At 47.3% G+C, this 25,794-nt stretch overlaps 7 protein-coding genes across 7 annotated transcripts; 2 read left to right on the plus strand and 5 right to left on the minus strand.

Moving 5' to 3' along the window:
* Positions 1 to 2,092: 2,092 nt before the first annotated feature.
* Positions 2,093 to 4,343, minus strand: GGS22DRAFT_11466 (scd2/ral3). Its single transcript, XM_047958059.1, has 2 exons — positions 3,394 to 4,343; positions 2,093 to 3,332 (listed from the first exon to the last, which is right to left on the minus strand). The coding sequence occupies exons 1-2, from the start codon at positions 4,165 to 4,167 to the stop codon at positions 2,397 to 2,399; spliced, it is 1,710 nt and encodes a 569-aa protein (XP_047824126.1). The 5' UTR covers positions 4,168 to 4,343; the 3' UTR covers positions 2,093 to 2,396.
* Positions 4,344 to 9,999: 5,656 nt separating this feature from the next.
* GGS22DRAFT_150502 (SAC3/GANP/Nin1/mts3/eIF-3 p25 family-domain-containing protein) lies at positions 10,000 to 12,606 on the minus strand. Its single transcript, XM_047959314.1, has 3 exons — positions 12,261 to 12,606; positions 10,967 to 12,194; positions 10,000 to 10,914 (listed from the first exon to the last, which is right to left on the minus strand). The coding sequence occupies exons 1-3, from the start codon at positions 12,325 to 12,327 to the stop codon at positions 10,701 to 10,703; spliced, it is 1,509 nt and encodes a 502-aa protein (XP_047824127.1). The 5' UTR covers positions 12,328 to 12,606; the 3' UTR covers positions 10,000 to 10,700.
* A 550-nt stretch (positions 12,607 to 13,156) lies between these two features.
* Positions 13,157 to 15,422, plus strand: GGS22DRAFT_150504 (Vps36-domain-containing protein). The gene is made up of 3 exons (XM_047959315.1): positions 13,157 to 13,393; positions 13,483 to 13,618; positions 13,674 to 15,422. Exons 1-3 carry the CDS (start codon positions 13,293 to 13,295, stop codon positions 15,369 to 15,371), a joined length of 1,935 nt encoding a protein of 644 aa, XP_047824128.1. The 5' UTR covers positions 13,157 to 13,292; the 3' UTR covers positions 15,372 to 15,422.
* Positions 15,423 to 17,033, minus strand: GGS22DRAFT_150506 (uncharacterized protein). Its single transcript, XM_047959316.1, has 2 exons — positions 16,511 to 17,033; positions 15,423 to 16,435 (listed from the first exon to the last, which is right to left on the minus strand). Exons 1-2 carry the CDS (start codon positions 16,696 to 16,698, stop codon positions 15,730 to 15,732), a joined length of 894 nt encoding a protein of 297 aa, XP_047824129.1. The 5' UTR covers positions 16,699 to 17,033; the 3' UTR covers positions 15,423 to 15,729.
* Positions 17,034 to 17,735: 702 nt separating this feature from the next.
* GGS22DRAFT_194426 (prolyl oligopeptidase) lies at positions 17,736 to 20,073 on the plus strand (the record flags this gene model as incomplete). Its single annotated transcript, XM_047965503.1, has 4 exons — positions 17,736 to 18,209; positions 18,271 to 19,279; positions 19,326 to 19,489; positions 19,555 to 20,073. 4 exons carry the CDS (start codon positions 17,736 to 17,738, stop codon positions 19,993 to 19,995), a joined length of 2,088 nt encoding a protein of 695 aa, XP_047824130.1. The 3' UTR covers positions 19,996 to 20,073.
* A 447-nt stretch (positions 20,074 to 20,520) lies between these two features.
* On the minus strand, positions 20,521 to 23,246 carry GGS22DRAFT_11553 (IQ calmodulin-binding motif protein). Its single transcript, XM_047958085.1, has 4 exons — positions 22,584 to 23,246; positions 22,422 to 22,528; positions 21,109 to 22,363; positions 20,521 to 21,048 (listed from the first exon to the last, which is right to left on the minus strand). Exons 1-4 carry the CDS (start codon positions 22,875 to 22,877, stop codon positions 20,575 to 20,577), a joined length of 2,130 nt encoding a protein of 709 aa, XP_047824131.1. The 5' UTR covers positions 22,878 to 23,246; the 3' UTR covers positions 20,521 to 20,574.
* On the minus strand, positions 23,247 to 25,070 carry GGS22DRAFT_11552 (Zn-dependent exopeptidase). The gene is made up of 2 exons (XM_047958084.1): positions 24,708 to 25,070; positions 23,247 to 24,630 (listed from the first exon to the last, which is right to left on the minus strand). Exons 1-2 carry the CDS (start codon positions 24,903 to 24,905, stop codon positions 23,617 to 23,619), a joined length of 1,212 nt encoding a protein of 403 aa, XP_047824132.1. The 5' UTR covers positions 24,906 to 25,070; the 3' UTR covers positions 23,247 to 23,616.
* Positions 25,071 to 25,794: the final 724 nt, after the last annotated feature.

A 25,794-nucleotide genomic window follows, 5' to 3' on the forward strand; every position in this document is an offset into this window, starting at 1 on the left:
AGCCTGGAGAGAATTCGGGCGGTGACTCGTCCTTGTAGCGTGGTAATTGCTGGAAAATAGACTTGGCCTTCTCAGCCAGCTCCTCATTAGAAGGGTTGCGACCGGAAGCGACAACTTGACCGTGCCAAAGTAGGACGAGCTTCTCTACGTCGGGCCAGTTACCAAAGCGCAAACGCGAACCGCTGAATTGATTGTCATTGTCGAGGCGTGCGTACTTAGGCGAAAGTGAATGGCTAATGGTTGACTGACTAATGTTCTGACCATATTGACTGTAAAACCATTCAATACATGCCTTGTGAGAGGGTCGGCTTGATTGACTGTGAGCCCAACGACGAAGAGCGCGACGTTGGTCAAGGGTAAGAGAGTGTCGCTCTTTGGGCGTTCCGATGACAGAGGGACTGTCGGGGGCTGCGGGAACGTCCGACATTGTATTGATGGTTAGGATGGTTAGGATGAATTACCTAGCTATAGCGATGCTATGCTACCGTTCGGGTAGTGAGGTAATCTTTTTCGGATTAGATGGAAAAAAAGATGTGAATCCTCAATTGATTCAATGAAATTCGCCGGTCTAATCGTGTAAACGATCTCGAACCCGGGTTTTGGTTGTAAAGGGGGCGAGGTTGTGCTTAATGAAAGGAGGAGAAATCGGGGTCAGCGGGTTTTGTGGCTTCAGAGGTTTTTTGTGCAAGCTAAAAGTCGAGGGGGCAGGGGCCGCTGTACCTTCTCGGCCAATCGATAATCGGGTCCCTCGCCGATTCCTGAAATTAACAGGCATAAGCTTTCAGTGGTCTGTGCCCCTCATTGCATTGAGCGGCTTTATGCGTTAAAGTTCCACAAACTCCCTCCGTCCACCGCCGTTTCCTATGCAAGTTGCCGTCAATGTTTGCCTAAGCAGCCTAAGGTAGCAATGCATATCGTTCTTTCCCACCTACAGTATCTCTTTACACCATTCAAATATATTTATTCGACTTTATACCTATTAGGTAAGTACATCCAGTATTAAATATCCTTTTATGAACTAGAACACGCTCATTGCGCAACTATACGACGAATAAACTTGACAAACGAATATAAGAATTACATGTTGTACCCTCAGATCCGTGTACTAACTTTGATGCAACTAAGCAAGATTCAAAAATTTGCTATTTATTCTCGTCTTGCGGTATTCTTCCTATCTGTATACACTGGCTAAGGTAGTATTTGCCGGTATTCGCAGGTTAAGCCCATATCTAGTAACCACATATCAGCATCGATGCTGCTGGGATTCAAGATACTAGTAAGCAGCAAGAAAAAAGAAAAAAAAAGGGTCAAATTTTAGAAGAAATATACTCGAATAGTACTAGGTAGGCGCAAATGTCCCTTTATCATTTATATACAATTTACCATCACGAATCATAAACTAGTGATAGATGTCATTCAGCATTCCCTTCCATTTCATTCCCTAGTGCTATGGAGTGGAAGGTATCTCGGCGCTAGAAAGCATGTGAATCATGCACATTGCTGCTGAAGCATCCTTTATCGACCTCCTGCGAGCTTGATTCGTGATCTCCCCATCCACTTGACCGAAGGATGCTTGTTCGAGATCTCCTGCGCTCGCAAATAGGATCGAAGCCTCGGAGCAGCATCCGCTGGGTCTCAGGATACCCCCCTCACTCCGAATTCCTCTGGACGCCCCTTGGCCAACCCGACACCTGCTGCATCGTATGTTCCATCAAACCGCCTTATCGTTCATTCGTCCATACACTCGTCGCCCGGTGGATAGTTGATGATAACCTCAGAAACCTCTGATAAAGAAGTTGGGAATTTGAATATAGAAGAAGAAAAAAAAGTGAATTGGAATCCGTCCCGACAGAGGAAAACAACCCATGTTCGCGCCGGACCGTAAGGTATACCGTATAAACGACTTGAAAAAAAGGCTGACCTATGAATGCCATTTTCGACCAGACCCAAAATGTTGAAAAGGTTTTCAAGATGGGCAGACGAAAACAATGCGAATAAGTGGCTATAGCAGAATTAAATAAAAAAAAGAAGCATTAAAAAGTCGCGACAAAGTAAACTCATTCCGAATAGCCATTCGGTAATATCTACTACTTCAAGCACTACCAAGTGAATTGCGTTTCACTAGACAACATTGTACCAGTTACTACAGTGCACAGAGAAATTGCTGCATGATATCGGGTCGATGAATAGTTTGTATTCGCATGTTGAGGACCAAGTTGGTCATTGTCAAAGTGGTAGGACCGGGTTGAATCTTTGCCGAGAGGATTCATGCTTCATGCATCATGTTCGGAGAAAAAAAAGTTGTTGAACTTTCGGCGTAAATGCTAATAGGATGAAGGGTATTGGGTATATTGAAGATGGAAATATTCTGGGGGTATCAACCGTTCCGTAATGCCCTAGACCTGCTCAACAAAAACCACCAACTTTTCATTATGCTCTAAGGCATAGTTTAGATCGTTGTTGCTTAGGAGATCGAGCTTGTCACCACTTTGCTCGTCTCGGTAGAAGAGTTGGATGTGATCTCCGTTGGTTACTTTGGTACGTTCTTTAATTCTCTCATACAGTTGTTGAAAGTTGGTATCAGAAGGCACGCGTATTAAAAATGTGTCGTCGTTGAAATGTAGCTTAACCTTTAAGGACGCCTGTCCTTGGGTAACTCCTGGAGATAATGACGTTTGGGAGGGCTGAGAGAGCGATGACGCTTGTCGAGTCATCTGCGGCTGCCCATTCTGCATCTGCCTAGGAGCTGCTGATAATCCTGAGTATCCGTTTCCATTCAGATTATTCCTAGAGGATTGCCGAGAGTTGCCCTCTCGGGGAGAATCGACTGATGAACGCGATCCACCAGAGAGTCTATATTCATCTCCGTTCGAAGGGGGTTCGATTTCGTAATCACCTTCTCTCGGCGCGAAGAATTGCTTTACTAAGTTGCATTTGGAAATATATGCCGGTTGTCCTAGTAAATGCTTAACATATGCGTCTAGATTGTGTAATCGACCTTCCGTAATCGCGTCGGTCACGTAGTTAACAGGACCAGGCATGTACGGCAGCGTGCGCTTCTGTGTGCCGGTGTTTCCGGCTTCGGCAGGGAATTCGGTAAGGAGGGCGATTTGGAAGTCGTAGAAATCTTCATAGTAGCGCGACAGCTCCCAGTGCCGCCCGTCCTCTAAAGTAGCCTCAATGACGAACCAGTACTTCTCCTCGGCAAAACAGTAACGCGGTATCCGAGCGGATATAGGCGCATACAGTTGAGAGGTAGATTTGGAAGCAAACTGGCTTTGCTGCATAGTGTTTCGTTGCTGTTGTTGAGCTTGTTGTTGATACTGCTGTTGCTGGTACAGAGTTATGTTAGCACGTCACCGCACAGGGACGTAGTGGCTCATTATAACTTACGAATGACGCATTCTGTTGTTGACTCTGGCGATTTCCGCCTTGGCTTGGCTGTAAGCTCATACGTTCCATGCCCTGCTCTAGGCCCGGCGGGCCACCAGCCTCGAACTTTCCTAACGTGATGCTGCTATTCTTGTAATCGGCGGCCATCTTCTTCCATTCCTCAACCCGCGGAACTCCAGCTCTTTTTACGGCCTCTTGGGGATTGGCAACAGCAGTGTCCGTAGACATATCTCGAATTTCCACAAACGAAACAGGAATGAGACCGGGGCCTCCTAGACGTCCGATCGGCTTGGCGACAAACCACTCCGGATTAGATTGCGCAATCACTATAATCGCCTCGCCTGCTTTCGCCTCCAATTCATCTGCTCTTTCGGCCTGGAAGTCGTACATGACGATTCCGTATACCATGGCGCCGTTCTTGACGACAGACTTAGAGCTGCGCTGGCTAAGCGCAGGAGTCGGAGGTACGTTTGTATTAGTCTCGGAAAATCCGGAATCGTGGTCGTCTTTCTTTAATCCCAGCGGGTTACCTGGATTACCTGGATCGGATTGACCACTATCCCTCTCAGTACGTCCAAGAGCTTGGAAGAATGATACCGGGACGAGACCTCGTGCATCAGGGAGAGCCGGGTTGCATGCTTCGTACCAGTCCGAATCATTCTCCCGGCCAATGACATGGAAGAAATCACCTCTGGAAAAGCTCAACTCCTGTGTAGATGTCGCTTCATAATCGTAAAGAGCTCGAATGACCTGTAATGTCTCGGGCATCAGCATCGTGTCGAAGGTGACAAAAAGCGGGTCAATCCACCGTCACCGTCAGTGGGAAGAAAGGACACACGCAAAGACGAACAAGACTGACCTTTTTGGGGGGGACAATAGCGACTGCAGATTTCGGCGCGATGGACAACTGAGGTTTGTCCTTGTCGCCTTTGATGGATCTCCTAAGAGCCTGAATAGAGCGCATTATGTTAGCTATGGCGTCAACGAGAGCGATCAGATCGCGTTGGGAATCGGAACGCGACATGAATGCGACCGATAGGCAAATGCGTTTTTAGAGGCATGTCTGGCAGAAAGGAAGGGTAATTGCGGAATGACTCAAAAACAAATGGAAGGGAGTCCTAGGTTTAATGGCGCACCTTCATCGTCGTACAAATTCGGAAGTTTGCGAAATGCGAAAATGCGAATGGCGAATTGTTAAGGGTCTGGTAATAGACAGAGACAGGAGGCGGAGGCGGAGGCGGCGCGAAGTAGGATTCCAAAGAGGAACGGGCGCAGACTCGTTAACTCGCAGGCTAGAAATGGCGGACGGACTATTCCCGAGGCTCAGGCACTTGTTACGCCAAGGCAGCGGAGTCTCGCGGTGCTGTTCGACAGCGGGTCTGAATCAGTGCGACAACGTGTAATAGGAGCGAAGCGAATCGTCGTAAAAGGTCAGCCGGTGAGATCGAATAGGTGAAGTGAGGTGCGTCAAGGTGAGACCTTTCGCAACGCAAAAGAAGAAAATAACGAAATTTCCCAAAAGCTTTGGCCTTATTCTGCTCCTCGACCCCGATCGATGTCGAACGATTAATAATTGGCTAGAGGGAAAAAAAAACAAGAACAGGCAGGCAATGAGCAATGAAATTTCCCGACTCCTTTTTTCCCCAGTCGATAAAATCTCAATAAGCGATTGCCGACCCTGAATTGTCCCTTTCACCAATCTTTTCTTTCTCGGGTTTGCTTCTTTATCTTTAATCCCAACTTAGCCACGGTATACGGTTTAGTCGGGTATCAATTGTCTCGCAAATGCCAATATGCGTCACAGTACATAGACGTATAATAACAGATTTATTCCCGTCTTGGCAGTCGTATCGTCCTTTTTGTCGTTGATCGTCGATAAAAATCGTCGTCTTATATTTGCGATAGTCGAATGTAGAAAAAGTGTCGACGGGGTCTGTTCAAAGATTAGGGATTGGGGAGGTCAGGAGGACAAAGGAAGGAGGGAGAGGAACAGGACTGGCTAGATTTTGCAGTGACTACTTTGACTGCTTTGCGCTTAACCAGGATGGGGGTTGACTGACTGGCTGAGAGAAGAGGGTGGAAACGTCGAAAAAGGTGGAGTAAATTGAGTCGGGCGTTAGCATAATTGGGCAGGCTGAGTCGTAGGTATGTGCGACTGTGGGTTTGTGGGTTGCAAGTTGGTGGTCGGTGGATATGCCTTCTCTAAAAAAATGCTTGAGATGGGCGGATAGCATGCATGGATCACACGGTACGTACCTTCTATTACTACCTAAACACAAGTACACATGTACCTTTTACACATTTGTGGATATGTACTCTGTACCCTTTGACCCATTGGACTCTTAGGCCACGGGATAGCGGGGTCTTCTTCGAAAAGATCCGATTAGACCTACATAAACTGCCGGGGGCTTGCTAGCAAGGCAGCATTAGCACATGTTAGCCCTGTAAGTTTGGAAGTTTAGTGCATTTGACGTGCCCCTAGAACGTGGAAGTAATATCCATCCTGATCCAGTTTCATCAAATCATAAAATGATCTCACTACGTAAGCAGGAAATAAGAAATAAGATAATATTATCGATGTCTTAAATAATATGACTTATGCCGACCTACTAGTATGATAGGGAATTAATGACGGCAATAGAGGAGAAGGGATATAATCATTAATGTGATTAGCCAGTGAACGAGGAGCCTCCATGTAAGGGCTACACTCCGGTTAAGATATTGAATAGGATATTGAATAGGCGGTAGGTATCTAATATTGAACTGACAACTTCCAAGGTTCCAGGGTTACCAAAGTTCAATGTTGATGGCATGACATTCCAATAGGTCAATAAGAGTTTAGCTATCCGTAGTTGAGGCACTAGTTCCCTTTCCCAGGGCATCCACCCTGGATCATTCTTAACATTGAAGAGCTCCGTAGGGTTGTTTAGGTACCTTGGTAGTAGCTAGGTACTTCAGGTTGTTTGCCCCTCTACCCCTCCGCCCCTCCCTCACCTTCCAGCTACCATCTTCAGGGCTATGTGTGTACTTTCCACCTTCTACATATCACCCCGCCACCGTCACATCGATTTCCAAGGTCACCCCTACCGTCCCTGCCTATGTGCTTAATCATGAACGAAAAAGCCCTGACTAGGTACTAGGTAATTATGTAAATCTCCAGCTCGTCAACTTGGAACTTTCATGATCATTTGATTGATTGACTGACACAAGAGTCTACTATGTAAGAGATCGCATTGACTCTTCTGAAAATCGTGCATTATCGAACACGATCTACGTGCCAAGTTGACATATTTTGAGTCATTCATCCCATTCATCCCGTTCATCCATTCTGTTCTGGTTGTTTCCCCGTCAAACACACAAGGATCGGAATTCAGTCCCCCTGAAATCACTGATGGGCGAAGACTTCAGAATACAGCCACCCGATAATAATATTAACAGCTGAAAGAAAATACATTCAATATTCTCGATACCTCCAATACAATAATCCGATAGGCTTAATTAAAGCCTACTCTTTACGAACTTTCCAACCTGTCGGATGTCTGATAAGGCTTCGCACAGTTTCAAGGTTAGGATATCCTGGGTAACATTACTCTACAACTGTCACGACAACGCATCCGCATATCGAAAATACATAATAAGACCGAACAATTTATTTCAAATACTAATATCCGGAAACATTTCTTCAAACTACCTAGACTTTTGACGAGCATATAAAAATTTTCCACGCAAAAGTCGGACTTGAAGCTAACAGGAACCGGGATGTTGTGCTTCACATCGAACAAATAAGAATAGATGCTTTAACTTCGACACCTAAACCTCAAGGGGCGCCCCTTGCGCATACTCCACGCCCCAGGGAACTTGTCAGCTTGTTCATCCATTTTGAAATTGTACCTTGCAGCATGCATGGCGACCTACATACTACATATGCATCATTAGGTGGAAACTAAGCATCGTTTGTGACTCGAGTCTTCATAGACAGGGAGAGCGACATGAACTAAGAGCTCCTAGATCGGGACTGATCGGGTGGAATCAGTCCAGTTTCGTCATGCCCTCCAACAACGACAAACATAACATCCATATATGACTAGGAAATGCGCGGTAGCTGGTCCATACAAATGCGAACACATCTACAAGCACAATTAACATGATAACAGTTCTAATTGCTACAGTGTCTCCTAATGGACTTGTCTGCTTGTCAACTTCCTTAAGGACAATCAGGTTTATGGGGAAAAGCAACGTTTCTATGGGCTAGACCCAGACACACGCGGCACTAAAGGTAAACGAATGCAACTAGGAAGCATGCAGGGCAAAAGCCTGAAACACCACAGAAATTTATTACTTCTCTGTACCTAAGCGTAGGTACGCATAGTACTGTTGAAGCATCTTCGGGTCCCCATTACCTTATACACTTAACTCAAAGCTTTATAGGCGTTACTATAATTACAAGACCCAGCTTATTGGATCCTCGATAAACGAAGCCTTACCTATTTTTGAAGAGTCGCCATGGACTAAAGGGGATTGTTACTACCAACGTTACCTACGTAATTACTCACAGACCTCATAAATACGTAGGTGCTTCAATGATTAACCATGATTAACCTACTAGATGACGTGCTTGGCCAACCATATATCAATATATCGACCTAACGTTGTATCGTTACGTACTGCAGCCACAGCAAGTAATGCATAACGTCTAAGTAACAGCCCCTGTCCGGACCTGCCCCGGCCAGCCCGTAAAGCCCGGAATGCATTCCGGGGGCTTTTCCAGAATGGTCGCTAATATTGCCCTTTGCATGGCACATCAGCCACGTTCGACGACAAGTAACAGGAATCTATTACATATGCGCTGCTACCAAGATAATAGATCGGAGGCCGGAGGAGGAGAGTCCAGATCGCGAACTAACTACATCTGGTGTGCTTAATGGTTCATGCGTAGACGAACCGGATCGACCATTGCCGGCGGCGATTCCAAAGCAGCATGAAACTGGGCGGAGCGCTGAAACATACCTGGGTAGTGACGACGTAAAGAAGTCGACGGCCCGTCCTCTTACCAACTTTTGGGATTTGCGAGAGGAACATTTTTCATCGAGGGAACGGGAGCACATCGTTTATCACCGGCCCCGCAACCGATCATTGTATGCAAATCCGTGCTCTACAAGACCTTGATTGCCCTCCCCCCTCAACGCTTTGACCTAAGTTCTCGATGCATCTCGCATGTGATGTAGATAATCAGGCCACACGATACCACAGATCTCTCCGGGAGACTTGCGCCAAGAGATTGATTTACTTCGCCAGCGGAGCCGAATCGACAAATTCTCCATTTTCTCCTCACCTCAGTGTTCACTTCGAGGTCCTCACTCAGATCTGATTCATCACGTAAGTCGGCTAGTCGGACCCCGTGATAACCAAAAGCCCCCAAGCATTTAGCCACCGTCTGTCATATGGGTGTCTCTCGTCGCACACCGAATCAGGCCTCAACCCAGCACAGTCTAGGCCGCCCCCTTAGGACATCCCATCCCGCGCACCGAAAAAAAGGGTCGGGTCTGATCGAGACACACAGGCAGACAGGAAAAAAAAAAAAGGGAACGATCTCGTACCTCACCCAACCACCTTTCGCCAGGCTTTTGTGACTCGGGCAAGTAGAGCCGGAACCGAAAAAAAATATCGACATGTTCCCGTCATAAGGGAGAGGAGCTGCAGCAGGGCAGGGCAGGACAGGGCTCCCCTCAGGAGTCCAAAAAAAAACGCCTTAGCGCCACAAATCAACCCAATTTCCTCGCCCTGCTGCTTTTTGCGTCTAGGTACTCGTATCGTCTGTGCGACTTCCCGTCGCGCGGGTCTCGCGGCACATACATAGAGCGCATCTGACAGGATACGGGAAGAAGCGAAGAGAAAGCGGCGGCCACCGTCTAGATTCCCTTGATCCGCACCCGGCATCTCTCTGCCCCAGGCCGTGCGACGTATCCCGCCTGCGCGTAGGGTAATCTGTCTATCTGTCTGCCTAGATACGCTCGGGTAAGTTACATAGCCAGCATCGCGTTGCGCGGGACGTGAGAACACAGGCACGGTGATGCATGTCTTAAATTTCTAAACTCTCCGTCAGCTTTCCCTCGCGGCGCAAATGCTGTTGGTTTCTTATTAAAAAGTCAGTGCGAAGGAGAATACCTAGGTTCATGTGAAAGAAGTGAAGAAAAGGGGCGGAAAAGAGTTTAAGATTATTATAGTATATTTTTCAACACGTAATACTTATTTACCTACGTTTAAACACCAATTTTATACATGAGGTCCTAAGCTATCAGCTTCTTAATATAGTAAATTCGCTTTTACGAAAGCATTTTATTCAGGCAACCCAGAAAAGCCCCTAGGACTATTTTCTGTCCGGTGGCCTTCACCATCTTACGTTCTGTCTATGAACCAGCTCAGTCTTGACAAGTGAGCTTCCTGGTGCAACAGTTATCAACCCAAGTCTAAAACTAGGTATGCTAATTTGACATCTTTCAAGATATGTCGTGAAGTCGAACAAAAATAATGTTGAACTGCAGAGATTAATGGCGATCCAGCATCAGATAAAACTGCCCAGTCACGATGCAGGAGATGATAGTAAGGTACTCAAGACTGCAGATGAATTATGTTCGGCATCAGCTATGCTGTCTGACTGTCGAAACTATGAAACTTTTATCTCGACTTAACTATCTAGTTGTGTCTACCAATCCTTTTTGTCGAGCCCTTCCATGAAACTCCGAGTTAATAGAATAGGTTGATGAACAACAGGGTATCGGTAAAGCAACTAGGCCACTCGGTCCAGAAACGCCGAACTCCAAACACTTCAGCTAGATAGACACCAAGATGCCGAGGTCAACCAGTGCTCAGTAAGCACCCATTGCCCCTGTGTCAAACGCCAGCCTCGAAATCAGATGAACCCCTCCACTCCCCACCGAAACTTCCCCCCTCGGCCCCCAACCACCTATGCCAATGCGTACCATTACCGTTTACTGTGATGTAAAGTCAATGTAAGGGCCTTTCGAAAGCCGACGTAGTAGACCACGAGAGATCGATCTCGAAGAGATATCAATAGTCGAACCACAGATTCGAACCCAGGCGGAGCCAAGTTTCAATATCCAGAGTCATCTATCTCGTACGCATATCGTCAAACTCAAGAAGTGGTGTTGTTCGGAAATGTTGCAAAGGGTGTCTACGAAGGAATGATGCAAAGTGACTTGCTGCAGTCACAGATGCCAGAAATGATGAATGTTATGTCGGAGAGAAACGCAGGGGATACGAAAAGAGAAGAGAAGAGGTGAGATAGGTCAAATCTGGCCCTTAAGGTCGACCCTACGGAATGCTTCACTCCGAGCCGTCTCGAAGAGCGTTCCAGCCTTTCCGGTCAGAAACATAATATGCTCTGTCCGTTCTTGGAGGAACTCTCCACCGTTGTAATCGAGAATGAATTGGGCAGCTTCAGCGTCAGACTCGAACGCGAGCTCCTCAGTAATGTACCGTAACTTAAGATCCTGTTTAAATCTGTTGTCAAATTAGCGCTAAGCTCTCTGCAGTGATTCGGGGGAGTACTCACGATTTGCACATGGTCGCAAGTGCAGAAAGTCGCTCACGTTTAATGAACATATCCATCAGATATGCCCCCATATTGGGGACGTCCATGTAAAGCTGGAAGAACTTGTGGTAGTTGCCTAAAGCCAACGCTGAACGTACGTCTAGTGCGTGTTTGATGGGTCGCTCTTCTTTCTCTGCTGTGGTTAGATCTGCAATGGCATCATTCAACGCCGTTCGGTTCGCTGTGTGGATGAAATACAAGATACGATACGCCTTGAACTCGGTAGAATTGCCCTTCAGTCCAGCCTTGTAGAGAGCACGTAGCTGGGTCTGACACTGATTATACTCACCAAGATCCCCCTTCTCTAACGCAATTCTAGCATGGATTTCATAAACGGAAACGGTAAACTCATTTCTGACACGCTGCACGGTCAGATCCTGGCGAAGCGACTTGAACTGGTCACAAATATAGTTATAGTTGCCGTCCTTACGCCACTTCTTCTTAAGTAAGTCCAACGTTAGGTGTAGGATGCGTTCAGGGCGAACATCCGTCGCTTTAGGGGCGGCAGTCAGACGAAGATATCTCTTTTCTAGATTCTCGTTGAGACCAACGATGGGTCCGGCAGGGGGCGGCGGGCTAGGAGATCGATAGGAAGACTGGTAACCGCCATCACCGCGGCGCTGCCGCTTCTCAACATTTTTCTGAAACTTACTTTTAGCCGGTAGGGGGCCGTCCATAGCGGGTTTAGTAATTCGGTCTTCGAGGGAAAGTACCTTAGCATCGCGCCACGGCACTGTAGGCTCAGGTCCGCTAAGATCCGAGGATTTCCTCTTCTTGGGGTTTGCAACAGCTGGGGTAGCTGTTGCCGATACTATGACTGGTGCCTTCAACGCTTCTTGACGTTCATACTTAATGATATCTTGAGGCAAGGGCATAGTGTTCCAATCCGCGGTGTACATCGTTCCGTTGTCCTGAGTGAAGCGTATAGTCTGCTTAAGCTTGGCTTCCATCTCGGCACGGGATACACCGGAATCCTGGCTCCACGTCTGGAAGGATCGTTGCACGTAGCTGCGGACGGAATCTGGCCAGTCGAACTTCTGTTGCTGAGGGTGTTGCTGGTTCGTTTGAGAAGCCATGGTAGTTGTTGGTTGCGGGGGATTAGCAGGGGCGGAATAAGGATACTGTGGTTGGACTGTATATGTTTGTTGATCAAAGCCGGTACGAACCGGAACTGCAGTATACGCAGTATCTGTTGAGAGTATGTATGTTAGTATTGATAAAGAAAGGATCAAGATTTATAGAGCGAACAACTTACTGATTGATTGCGGATAAGAGTATGGCGTTGTTTGGACGCCAGGCGCCGCTTGTGATGCCCAAGACATTGTCGTCTAAATGGTTATGTGTTCGGTACGGAGTGTGGCTTCAGTGAAATTAAAAGGTTAGTACGAAAAACGACTCTTCAGAAAAGCGAGATATAGAAAAAAACTGTAGTTATCGCCTTGTTGACTCGGAATTATGTGAACAAAGGCAGTCACGTCAGAACAGTTTTTGAGATGGAAATTTGTGGTGGAAACAAAAGATGGATGGTTGGATGGATGGATGATGGATATTGTGAATAGGAAGAGGAAAGACGGGAGAAGCGCGGGAATTTTGGCGGTCAGGTGCAAGTAATTAGAACCTGGGGCAGTCAGGTTGTGTGTTGGCAAAGTTCACTTACCTAAAAACGTTAATTAGTCGCGTCGAGGCTATTGGGTTTAGTACGCTATACGTGGTCTGTGCTTAATATTAGCAAAAGTCTGCTGATACACATGGATGCATAGGGTAAGGATAGTCCACTAAGGTAGCTAGGTACTGGGAGGTAAGTACTCACATGGCTGGGATTTTAATGAGTGGGATGAACCTACAGGTTCTTATCCAAGGACCGTTAATGTTGATGACAATATGTAGGTAGGCGTGGGATTTAACTGTAACTGTTAAATGTGAGAATCCGTTGATGAAGATTCGTCGATGGACCACCAAAGTAAAAAAGTGGAAGTTTTATGAAGTAGGTGGAAGGTTAACGTACAAATCAGTTTCCGGTCATGAATTTCAATTGATTGGTGTTATGCAAGATAAAAGTGTGGACCCTCTAGATTGATAAGAAGGTACAAAGTACTTTGGTAGGTCAATGAGTTACGTACCTTCCATATGAACATGATCTCAACCTGCATCAATTCAACATTAAATTCTCCCAAGATTCCTTTACTGTCTGCTTATATATAATCGGATTCACAGATAATAATTCGGCCTAGCCGGAACTCTTCCTGTAATCCTGCCTCTTTTTCCTTCAGATTGAACGATATGACGAATGTTTTTAAAACAAATCGACCTCACTACCGCCCTCAGGCCGTCCTATCTACCCGACGAAGTTCTACTCTTCGTCCAGGACAACGTGGGACTCTATGAGGGGTGAGTTTGTTATTGATTTATGGGCGATTCTCGATGACGTTGAATATCACTCAGGTTACTAATTGTCGTTATTACTTTCTTACCGACAGAAAATACAAATTAGCCAACCAGCAAAATGGACAAGTCTATCTGACTTCACATCGAATATGCTATGTCGATAAACAGGAGCCTAGAAAGCACTCCGTTGCTCTAGATCTTAAAGATGTGGAGAGATACGAATTTTATGTACGATCTATATTCTTGACAAATTAGTTTTATAGTTATACTAACATCTAAACAGGCAGGGTTTCTCAAGTCTTCCCCGAAAGTAACTCTCATTCCAAAACCAGCCAAACGAGGTTCTCTCCAATCTAGAGCGGCGGCAGCGACATCTACAGCTTCTCGAAACGGTGGAGCATCACCTTCACCGGCACCCGATCCTGGGTTTCGGCTTCCCTCTAACGGCGCGTCCCAGACTAACTTGGCGACATGGATATGTACGATTTGCAGCTTCCCGAACCCGGTCCCATCCAACTTCGATCCAACAACAGCAAATGCACATACTCCATTACCACCGTGCCTAGCATGTGGTATCAAACCAGCATTAACACACATTCTGAAGGCTTCTATATCTAATGCTACGAGTAGACAAGTGACTTCCTCTGCTCCTACGCACCAGTCACCATTTGCGCTTCCATCTCGACCACAGAGCACCAGTCTCGCAGTCAATGATATAGGCGGTCTGGAAGGAGGTGTTCCGCCACCAGATAGAAGAACTGGTTCGACAACGACAGATGGCTTTCAATGTCCACGTTGCACTTTCCTAAACCACCCTTCTCTTCTGTCTTGCGAGATATGCGGCGCGCCTCTAATATCTCACGATGTCCCCATGGCGGCTGTGCCTAATCATGCGAGAACAGACTCGCCGGGACCTACACTGAATGTGGCTAGTGTAGCCGGCCTAGAGAATCCCGAGAGTGTCAAGGTGTCTTTCCGGGGCGGAGGGGACAAGATATTCTATGAGAGACTGAAAAGTTCCATGACCCAGCGCAAATGGCTCTTGCAAGAAGCACCGCCTGTTCCCAGCGGGAGTGCCAATGATGTACGCTCCGATTCGCTATCGACGTCTGGGCCAGGAACTAGTCGAAATAAGACTGCCGGAATCGCAGGACTTGAGAAGATGGGTCTGGACAGACGCAAGAATAACGAACTGGTCATTGGGAGTGCATTCGAGGACCTTGAAGCTCTGATGGCTTCCGCTAAAGAAATTGTAGCGCTTGCAGAGTCATTTTCTCGACAAGTCAACGGTGGTACCGAAAAGGCAACGTCTGAAGCAAGCGCCCTACTCGCCGAGTCTGCTAGCCAGTTAGGGCTGGTGACTACCAAGGACATTGTTGGCGGCTCAGGATCTGAAACACTTTATTTGTCGGAATTGTCTAGAAATCTTGCCGAGTTCTTGACAGACGACGCCAGAGGTGTACTTAAGAAAGCTGGCGGAATTATTAGCTTGGTTGATCTATGGGCTATGTTTAATCGTGCTCGCGGGGGCGTTGAACTTGTTAGTCCTAACGACTTCGAAAAGGCTGCTCGGATGTGGGGGAAATTAAGACTACCAGTTCGATTACGCACTTTCAAGAGTGGAGTGATGGTCGTCCAGAGTCGTGATCGGACAGACGGAACTACAATTAAGGCATTGCTGGCGTGGCTTCGCGATCTACATGATATCCCGCCAGATAGAGATGTGACCTGGGATTGGCAGGAGTTCGGTCGCGGCGTTACTGCGCAGGACGCCGCCGAACGATTTGGATGGAGCATTGGTGTTGCCGAAGAGGAGCTCGAGATGGCCGAGGAAAAAGGCGTCCTCTGCCGCGAAGATGGTATCGAAGGGCTTAAGTTCTGGGAGAATTACATCGATACCGGGGAATATCGTAACAAGTCGCGGCAGCGCAATGATGGAGACAAGATCATCGAAGCCTTAAGTTCGGCTGGTCTACTCTAGATAACACCATATATCATGCCCAGATATGCAAATTGTTTGTCCAATGAAGTATTCCTGCTTGCCTGAAATTCTATTATATAGTGTGTCATCATATCGTCAAATTCTGCCAATACCCAAGTAAACCACCCTAGAGCTTATTGCTTTGCTCTTATATATCCCAACCCATCTAATATAGCCAACCAATATTTTTTTTCCATTTTAGAAACCAACATATACCATATCCATGCCGTACCTATCCCATATCTTTTCGATATCCGCCCAGTATAACCAGTATCCGTGAAACGCCGTCCCAAACCCACTTCGTACCGGGTGTTACCTTGTACCATATATCATCAAACAAGCCACCAACATCTTCTTTTCAAACCAAACTCTCCATTAAATTCCTCCGCACCTTCGTATTAACTGTCCCACCAAGCCCAAACGCCGGGACTATCCTACATATCCTCGCCGCCGTGCTCACCGCCCAGTTCTTCCAGACCTGCGTCCATCGATCGCCCCAAGGAACCCCGCGACCCCCCGTCGCTGGCCGGTTGAACATATCCAACCCGAGTAGATGTACCGGTGTCGAGAGAATCTGCACCGCGGCCGGTGCGGCGAACTGTGCGACCGTAGTCCCGCTTACCGTCTTCTGCCACGCGGGCTTCATGCGCTCCGTCAGTATTGGCCCGAGCAGCGGCGGCACGTTGAACGAGGCGAAGATGGTCAGGCAGTCGCGCATTGTGAAGAGGAGGTAGCTTGGCAGCGGGACTGGGCGTGGAGGTCCACTGGGACCGAATAATTTGACGAAGAACTGGTCCTTGTACACACAGAGCCCGACGTTGGCGGCGCTCGAGGCGGCGAATTTGGGAGTTCCTGTTGTTACGTGGGTCGCGGGCTGGTTGCGGGCTGTGGATGTCGCTGTGTCAAGCGTGTTCGCGGTTAGGTAGGTGCCCCCGTATACCATGAAGATCAGGGCGACGGGCTTCGAGAAGATTAGAGCGTGGGGGCGTAGGAGAAGCGTTCGGAAGGAGGATTTGAGGCTGTTGGAGACGGTGCTTCGGCCGGACGCGTTTTCCATTATCGATCTTTACGTGGTGGAGGAGGTGGTTAGTGGTGGTGTTGAAGGAAAGGCTTTGTCGGGTTGGAGGCGGTCGCTTTACCTATCAATCACGGCTATTAGAGGTGCGACCATCGACGCGGCACAGGAAGCGCTCATCAAGTCTGCGCCCAGCCGAAGTCCCAGGTTCTTCGTGTTCCGTTGCTGCTGGTGCTGGTGGAGCTTCGGTGATGGCATGTCGATGGCGCTTTTTCTAGGAGTCGGGATGAGGGACGTTGACGATGCTGGCATGGCTAGCTGCTTCTCGACGGTAGGACCGACTTTATCTATTAAATACCGCAGCTACCCCAACACTTCGATGTCTCCCCACGAATCACTCAAAAGATCTTCCCCGGCAAGGATTCACGAAAAGGAAAAGTAAGAGGAATAAGTTGATGGAGACATCGGGACCTCGCATCTGTGCGTATCAAGATAATCAGGTATGTGCCGGCAACTAATAAACTTATAGATTGATGGCTTAACTAAGTCCTTTAATTCGCTCCCCCCTACGCGTAAGGGGTGTTACAAAGAGATATCTAATATCTGTAATGGGCGTATTAGCGCAACTTGATAGTTCAGCTTATTGTCTGTTGCACAGCATGCAAGTAAATGATATTCGTCCATTGAGAAGCAACAGCTTTCTAAGCTTTTACACCGAAATCGGAGATATTTGATAGGCAAAAGGTCTTGATTGAAAGAATCCCTGCCAAGCTAAATTCGGGGAAGATAATGCCAAGAAAGAGATCTGAGATCTAACATGGCGGACAAGGTTTCCCTTGAATCCGAGGTCCGTCCCGGGTCCTAGTGGATATTACCTAAGCGAGTACTTGGCACAGTCGTGAAATTAAATTTGTTGTGGGTTCCAAAGATCCATATTAAATACGTGAGCCAGAATCTTTTAACCTACAGCTTCACTCCAAAACTATCGATTCCTCCCCCATACACGTCACAGCTTATTCTTCATACACCTCACCTGGCGATTGACCATTGAGATACATTTCGAGATCGATGTGTTATCACACAAGTAAATCCTGCCTAACGGATCACACAACATGGCATTCTCAGGTCAACAACTGCTCAACATGAGCCAGGCTTTTGGCAGTGACCTTCAACTTGACGAAGACTTCATAACTCTACTCGTCTTCCACTCACATCTGTATGTTATAATGTATGATAATGACTAGTTACGCGCTTCATTTAGAAATTAATATATATCTATCTAAATCTATATTTCTTGCATTTATTGAACACTATGCTAAACGTCTCTCGCTTCGGAACTATCAAACAACATGGCGAGCAAAAAGTTCACGTCTAACCTGCTCGTCTCAATGCCTTATCGGTACGGTGCTATACCTAATCATGACGGAACGTTGGCCTTATATGAAAAGATATCCTCTAGTAAAGATCGCCGAGGCCCCATCTACCAGCTTCGAATAATGAACATCGCAACTGGAGGCTCATATCCGCTTCGAAATAATTTCATGGAAGTTGGAGCGACCTGGCTTGGAGATGGGACCAACAGGATTGCCTACTACGATAGCACCTACGATTATATGACAATTCAAAACGTCGACTGTCAGACTGAATATAATTCATGCCGTATCGGCGGATCCGTAAAAAGTTTCCGATTAAAGCCTCTCGAAGACGGTTCGATCGCCATAGTTATGCTTGGTTTCACGGACGCAGAAGGCCGTTTTTGTTACCCTCGCGATGTTAAGCCTGAACATGACGGAATGGTCTTTGACAGCTATCGAGTACAAGAGGTAAGGATCTATTGACATATTAATATACACTCTAGGCAAGGTCTAACATTGCTCCCTATAGATAAGTAGATACACCGACAAGAAATATTCAATATTCTACTCGACCTTGTCTAGGAGCGGACCTGACGGTTGGGAAATCAAGCAGCCTCTACATAACATTCTTGCCGGCACGAAACTAGAACCTTTCAATAACCTCGATCTGGACATATCTCAAGGAGGGATCACGTTCGCTGCTAAAGATTTAGATGAGAAAGATACTTCCCTGATATATTGTTCTTCCAATATTTATTACATTCAAGTAGATTCGTTTACCACAGCCACCGTCCATAAACCCGAAAAATTAGGCGGACAAGACAAGGAGCCTCATGGGTACAACTGGAATCATAGCCCGAAATTCAGCCCGGATGGATCCCAGATTGCATTCTATCGCTCTCCAAATCGGATTTGTATCAATCGGCTTGGGTCACCAAATGTGACCGATGTTTTTGGTACTGCGACCGATAAAGGATGTTCGCTAATACCAATGGGGTTTGAATTCGCCCGGGATGGCCGCAGTTTATACATGACCGCCGAAGATCTCGGTAGAGTTGGTCTTTATAAACTCGATCTGCAGCCAGGCGCATATCCAAAGACACTTTTGCGCGATGGGTCCGTAGCAGCATTTTTCCCATTTGTCGAAAACAACGAAGAAAAGCTCTTGGTCAGCAGTTCCAGTTTTGTGGACAACTCGATCTATCGCATTGTCAACACCGACGGAGATCCTACCCCCACATTAATTTCGTCTGTTACGGAACATGGCGCGAAAATCGGCCTCTCATCGAAGCAAATCTCGGAGATATACTTCGAAGGCGGCGGTGATTATCTTGTTCACGCTTGGATGATGAAGCCAAGCCATTTCGACGAAAGCCGACAATATCCTTTGGCTATCCTGGTACATGGCGGCCCAAGAAGTGCGTGGAACGATGCTTGGAATTGGGAGGCAAACCCTCTTCTCTGGGCCGAGAAAGGTTATATCGTTGTAGCTCCCAATATCACAGGCAGCACTGGCTATGGTTTGGAATTTCAAGAAGGTACGTGGAAAATCATGGGTTTAGGACTCTTGTCTAACTTTAGTAGCGATACGAGACAACTGGGGCGGCCGACCGTACGACGATTTAGTGAAATGCATGGATTACCTAGAGACAGTTCCCAACATTGACATAAATAACGCTGTTATTTGGGGTGGTAGTTATGGTGGGTACCTGGTGAACTGGATCCAAGGCCATCCACTTGGGCGACGCGTGAGTGCTTTCGATTTAACCGTCTGATTTTGTTATTAAGGCTGCTAATCCCTCCTCTCATTTAGTTTAAAGCAATGATTTCTCGCTCCGGTGTCTTTGACCTGCCAACATACTTGCTGCAGCGCGATATCCTTTTTAATACATTCGACTTCGATGGTTCGCCCTTATTGTGGGAGAACGCTGAGGGTCTCGAGCGGTATAACCCAGCACGCCCAGATCTCCTTCGTAAATGGAAGACACCCATGCTTGTTGTCCACGGCACTCACGACTATCGATGCCCGTTGTCAGAGGCATTATGCGCCTTCCATACTCTCCAAGCATTAGGGACACCGTCTAGGCTCCTCCTATTTCGAGGCGAAGGTCACGGTAGTGTTGGTGGACCGGCGAATAAACTCGAATATCAACGGCAGGTCTTTGCCTGGGTTAATAAGTACACAGGTAATGCGGACGAGGCTGATGTAGTAGATGATTCTAATACATTTGAGGATCCTGATATTGAAGATTAATCTAAAAAGGCATTATACTTATCTGAGATATCCTCGTTGGTTTATCAGTCCAGTTAGATAGATAGAAATTGAAGCTAGGCTGTTGCGTTCTGTATGATAGCGTATTATGGATAGGATTCCTTGGCAATTTACTAGCGTCCCAGCAGCTTGGATCCCCCACTATCACCCCTGTAAGTCCATTAACATCCCTGTACGTCTTCCCCCATAGATCTCAGATCAAGTGGAGCGTAGGTATGGTTATTATTTTTCTAATACTCATTTATGTTGCTTCAATGCCAAAGGAAAAGCCTGTGTTCAGGATTGATTTTGGGCCGGTTTACAATGCCATCAAGAGTCGCTTATATCATCCTACCTAGTATGTTATTGTTATTTTAAAGACAAGAAGACGGTGGTGAGAGGCTGTCATATTACTCATTACCTAGCGACACTACCAATATGAATACCTATAATCCCCCAATCCCCAAAGCATGATACCTGAGATCCAAGCCCAACCGTCCCTATTCTAAATCCACAACAACATGACCCCCTTTCCTTGACCATTTAACTCCTTTCCACTATCCCAATATCCCAACCTCACCTCTAAAACCCACCAGTCCCCTGAACCCTTTTAATAGCGCCGAGTAAGCCCTTCGCCCAACTAAATCTCCCCGCATCGACTCCCGTCGCGCCATCGGCCTCCTTCCCCTGACTGTCCCTCCACACTCCGTCTTCACCCACCCTCCCGTACAAATGGGTATTCTGGTTCCGCCTCAGCGCCTCAATCCACGCGCCACAGACCAGCGGACTATCGATCATGACGTTGATCTCCTGAGAATGGAACCAGCTCTGTGTATCCTGGTTTCCGTTGCCGACGATGCCGACGCGCTCGTCCGCGATGAGTAGCTTGATGTGGCAGCTACGGCGTTTCTTCGTCGCCGTGATGGGTGCGGTTTGATCTTTCGCGACGTACCAATACCAGTGTAAACGCGGCTTGGCGTCAGGCGAGAGAAGTTTGGTGTAGAGGTTGTGCGCGATGGATTCGTTGTGGCCGCCTTGCATGGGGAGCATTTCACCCTGGAGAGTGCGGGTTAGCTCAGTTTATGAGGCAAGTGCGCAATACCATGTTCTACTTACTGAATCGTTGTATCCAAGGCAGACGTAGCAATATACGTCAACACCACGTTCACACGCCTCTACAATAGCTGGAATCAGAGGCTCGGCATTTAGCGTTGGCGACTGGATAAAGACGTTTTTCTGCGCATTCCTTAAAGCCGACAACCACGCCGCATTCTGTGGGTTTGAAACAGAGGCGTGATTCGGTGGACCATAGGGCGGTCGGCACACAAGAGCCATCGGAAAAGGTTCATGCGCCGGGTGAGGCACGTAAGGGGTCATCTCATCCCGCGGGTCGCAATCAGGGGCATTTCCCTCGAATCCTTCATTTACCGTGTGGTTGAGATGTCGCGTTACTGCTCGCATTGGAGTCTCACCTGGTTTCAGGCTTATTGAGGCCTGCACACGTTGAATCTCTCCTGCGAGGTCGACGTCGTAGTGAGGGTCCTCCGCAGTGTGTTCTGGGAGCGTCTCTGGCGATATGACAGAATGGGTTATCTCAGAGTCGTGGTCTGCGCTGGTAACCCTACCATGAGAGCCATTGGATTCGATGATTTCACCGTTCGAGGAAGATGGGTCGGCTGTTCCGTTATGGTTTACTACTTCCCATGACTGCTTACGCTCCAAGACTTCCAAACCTTCACCATTTCTCTTAGGCAGTTTATCTGGATCGACAACTGCGACGTGGCTTTTAACGGCTCCTTCTGGTCCGAATATGGCAGCATGACTGGCATCGAAACTCCCACTTCCGCTCATGGCCGCAGGACAATCGAGATATGGTAGGGGCGGCTCAAGCTTTTTATGCCAACTTATAAGCGCCATATCGTACATAGAGTCGACAATTGGGCCCTCAAGCTGCACCATCATTTCTAGATTATCGTTATCCTGGATATTGTTGCTTTGCAAGACAGCGATTTTCCGATCTACAATCATGTACTTGGCATGAAACGTGCCTAGGAGCGGACGATGGTAGTTGATGACCTGTAAATCGATGTTGGGAATCTCATGCGAAGCAGGCAGCGCAACGGCTTTGCCAGTGTACTCGCTCTCAGGGACTGTGTAATGTGGTTCTAAGAGCTGCTTTGGACTACCGCGGTCGTAGATGATCTTCATTACGATCTTGACCTCCCGCTCGCCTGCGCGACGCGACAACTCCTTTATCGCATTCGTGATGTATTTGGAGGCCACACCATTTTGCCAAAAATTTGTTGCGAGAAATACTTCCTTTTCAGCACGGACAATAAGGTTGGACATATGCCTCACAATGTCAGGGACACTTGATGAAAAGTCAGAATTCATTCATGACAAGCAAATATGTCATTTCGTAAACTCACACAGAAGTGATTGTCAATGGCATGGTGCCGCTGCTACCAAGTAGAGACGGGCTCACCATACCACTCGCCAGGTCATCGTTAAGTGTGCAAAGAGCATCGTGGTACATCTTCAACGTAATTAGTTCGTTGTGGGTTGATTTATGAGGACATCGCGAAACTGACTCTGACGAACAAGTCGCAGGGTTCTTGTGTGCCCCATTTCCCACAGTTTCGAGTTCTCTCTATTTCTTGGAGATCGATAACGCCTTTTCCAATATCGCGAATGTCCCCATTGGGACTCTTAGGCGTGTGGCCATGATGTCCAAATGCTTTCTTCCATGCCTCGCCTGGAGACGAACATGGATCTTGAGCTAGAATGGACGAGACGCTATCTGATGAACAGCATAATTCATAAATGTGCTCGCTGATCTTATACGGAGATTCCGTCGGCACATCAGAAGTTCGGATCTCGGACATAACTGAGTGTGGCAACCTGCCACCGGGAATATATGAGATATGTAAGCGTGACGAAATACCAACAAAACGGGATCATCCGGGTTCAATGTATTCAGCATTAAAGCCACAGAAATATTTGGGGAGAATTAGCATCTTCCACTGGCTTTTAATTCATTCGAGCCAGGCAAGATGAGATATAAGTAGGTAGGTAGGTACGAAGACGTATGTATAAGTGACATGATCCTTGGAAGTTAAAACAAGACTTTAAAGACCTATGATGCCAAGACTTGGGGATAAGTCAGATAACTCAGATTTAGTGCGATCAGGGGTGATGTGGCTGTTGAAGAATGTAACTAATAGCAGCTGCAGCTAGGCAAGCTCGAGGAAAGAATGACGCAAGCTCGACTCTTCCGACATATCCTGCTCGGATAATCGGCTTTGTGCTGAAAGCAGCTGAGATGAGCAAGATGCGGTAGGTACCGCCTCCCTTGCCTTGCACCTGTCTCGTGGAGTTCCTTCCAGGTCTGAGCCTCGGAGGGGCAAGGAACAACCTTGAATCGAAGCCAACTCAATTCAATTCTACCTATTGATTCTGTAGATCGATCTAGGCATCTGATAGCCGTATACAAATAACATTGAAGTCACAATCTACTATTATCCCAATGCGCCTAGCGACTGCTTGAAAACTCCGACAATTCCCATCAGCTCTTGATAAGCAATACTAATGCTGTACGAACATGTCTGAAGAAACATAAATGCTTCATAGTTCACCCATTTCATTATCCTTCGTCAATCCTTCGAAATCAGTGAACCCTAGCTCGTAGACGAGTGCGAGAGTCATGCGTGCATGCTGAAGCATGTGGTCGAAAGAGAGGTACTTGATTAGATCGTCGGTGCTGTGAATATGCTGGTCCGATTCGCCAAAGGTTGATTCAATCACGAAAGCAGAAGGGTAGCCAGCCTTGGAAGCGGACGCATGATCGGAGCAAGCATAGCCGCACTTGGTCTCAACCCATGGGATCTCGCAGTACTCCTCGATGACCTTCTTGATGAAGGCTGTCAATAGAGGGTCAACAAAGTCTGTGATCACACCAACACTCTCAGGCTTTCCAGCATCGAGTGTTCCCTGGACGTAGCCAGTCATATCTTGCTGAAGCATGGCCTTGATATCACGGCCTTTCTTTTCGTATTCCGAAAAGATTGCCTGGCTACCAAGGAGGCCACCTTCCTCGGCGCTGTACCAGTGGAACTCAATCGTGTTCGACGCATTGCCCTTGATGACGCTCTCCGAGGATAGGAGAACGCGGAAGGCCTCAAGAATCGTAACAGTACCGCTTCCATCATCATCAGCACCGGGGGCCGGAAGAACCGATGGCAGCCAAAGGTTGATTGAATCTTGGTGAGCGCCGATGACGACAGTCGAGTTTGACTGACCGGGAATCGTCGCGATGATCGAGTTCTGACCCCACGAGTGCTTAAAGTGCTCAGCCTTGACTCCATATTTATCAGCGCCAGCCTCCTTGATTGTATCTTGTACTGTCTTTAGTAGCCACTCAGAAGACTGGCGACCGTAGTCCGACTTGTAGTATCGCGTGTGGAAGCTTGAAAACTTCTCGAGGTGCTCCTGCAATAGGTCCTTCGATAAACTCTTCAAGAGGGGATGGATGTCGGATTGGAGTTGGACTTTCTCGGGAAAAATCGGTGTCCATTTCGAAGCAGTACGTAGCGCGCCGAGGTCGCCATTTTCTGTGATGTCCATGAAGTTCAAACCTCCCTGTAATAGCTACATTAGTCATCGTGCTCTGGGATGCGGGAGAGCGCATCAGGATTAGAAATTGGAGTGACACTTACACGACGTAGCTCCCATTTTTCCTCTTCGGTTACCCACGCCGTCTCACCTGGAGACAACTCGATGAGGAACCGTTCTGGAGCTTCTACTTTTTCTAGAAGCGCATCCGTGTAAGGGAGGATGCGGTTGACTTCATTCGCTTCGATGAAACGAGCGCTAGCTGCCGCAGGCAGTAGGAGTGAGATAAGAGACGCCTTCATGGTGGCGAATCTGCACTTTAACGATTATGAATAATAACTAGATTGATGGATGAATATTGAAATGAGATAGATTCTTGGGATTTAAGATAAAAAGGGATAGCTAGTAGCTTCAGGAGATGTTCCTGAATGTCTCTATGGTCATGCGGGAGTTGGAACAGCAACAGCTGACAGGTGACCAATCTCCAATCTGGAAGCTGATGCACTCCTGGCGGTACCTATCCATGGATCCTTGTTAGCACAGGCCATCCCCCAACCATCGCTGTTATCAGTGGTTGAAATGACGTAATTTAACCTGAGAACGGATCCGCAATGTACCTAGGTATCTGCCTCATACTTCAAGGTTCCAAAGTTTTACCGTATTATATTACGTAAGAGCTAGGCACCCACATAAAAATTGGCTTACATAATTAAATACTGAGCCCTTAGCGCTGACGACGAGTATCATCATAGCCATTGAATAAACGACAAACCATATTCAGGGGGGAACACACCGCTAAATCACATTGGAAGACATCGAGACATCATTATTTTGTGGTATTAAACATTTGGTTGTCCAGGCCTATTGTACTATACACATGAGAGTGCAACCTATCGTTGACTCACTGACCTAACGTTTCATGTGAGCCTCGTTTCTCCATCATCAGCATGCCTTCCTAGGTTGTCTCAGCAGTCCTGGCGGCTGCGTATATTTGATCTCATTACTAGGGCAAAAGAATAGAAAAAGTTGTCGTCCACAGATGGAGGGGTATCAAAAAACCCGCAATACGATGCGAAGACCGTGGTCTCGAATGCCGGATGATGCTATGAATAGAAGAAAACGAAACGCCGTCTCTGCAAATGTCTAAATGCCTTCACATAAAATCAGACACCCATGCTCGACACCCTCCCT

Source organism: Annulohypoxylon maeteangense, assembly GCF_022496945.1.
Source record: "Annulohypoxylon maeteangense strain CBS 123835 unplaced genomic scaffold GGS22scaffold_1, whole genome shotgun sequence".
In the NCBI taxonomy this organism is placed as follows: Eukaryota; Fungi; Ascomycota; class Sordariomycetes; order Xylariales; family Hypoxylaceae; genus Annulohypoxylon; species Annulohypoxylon maeteangense.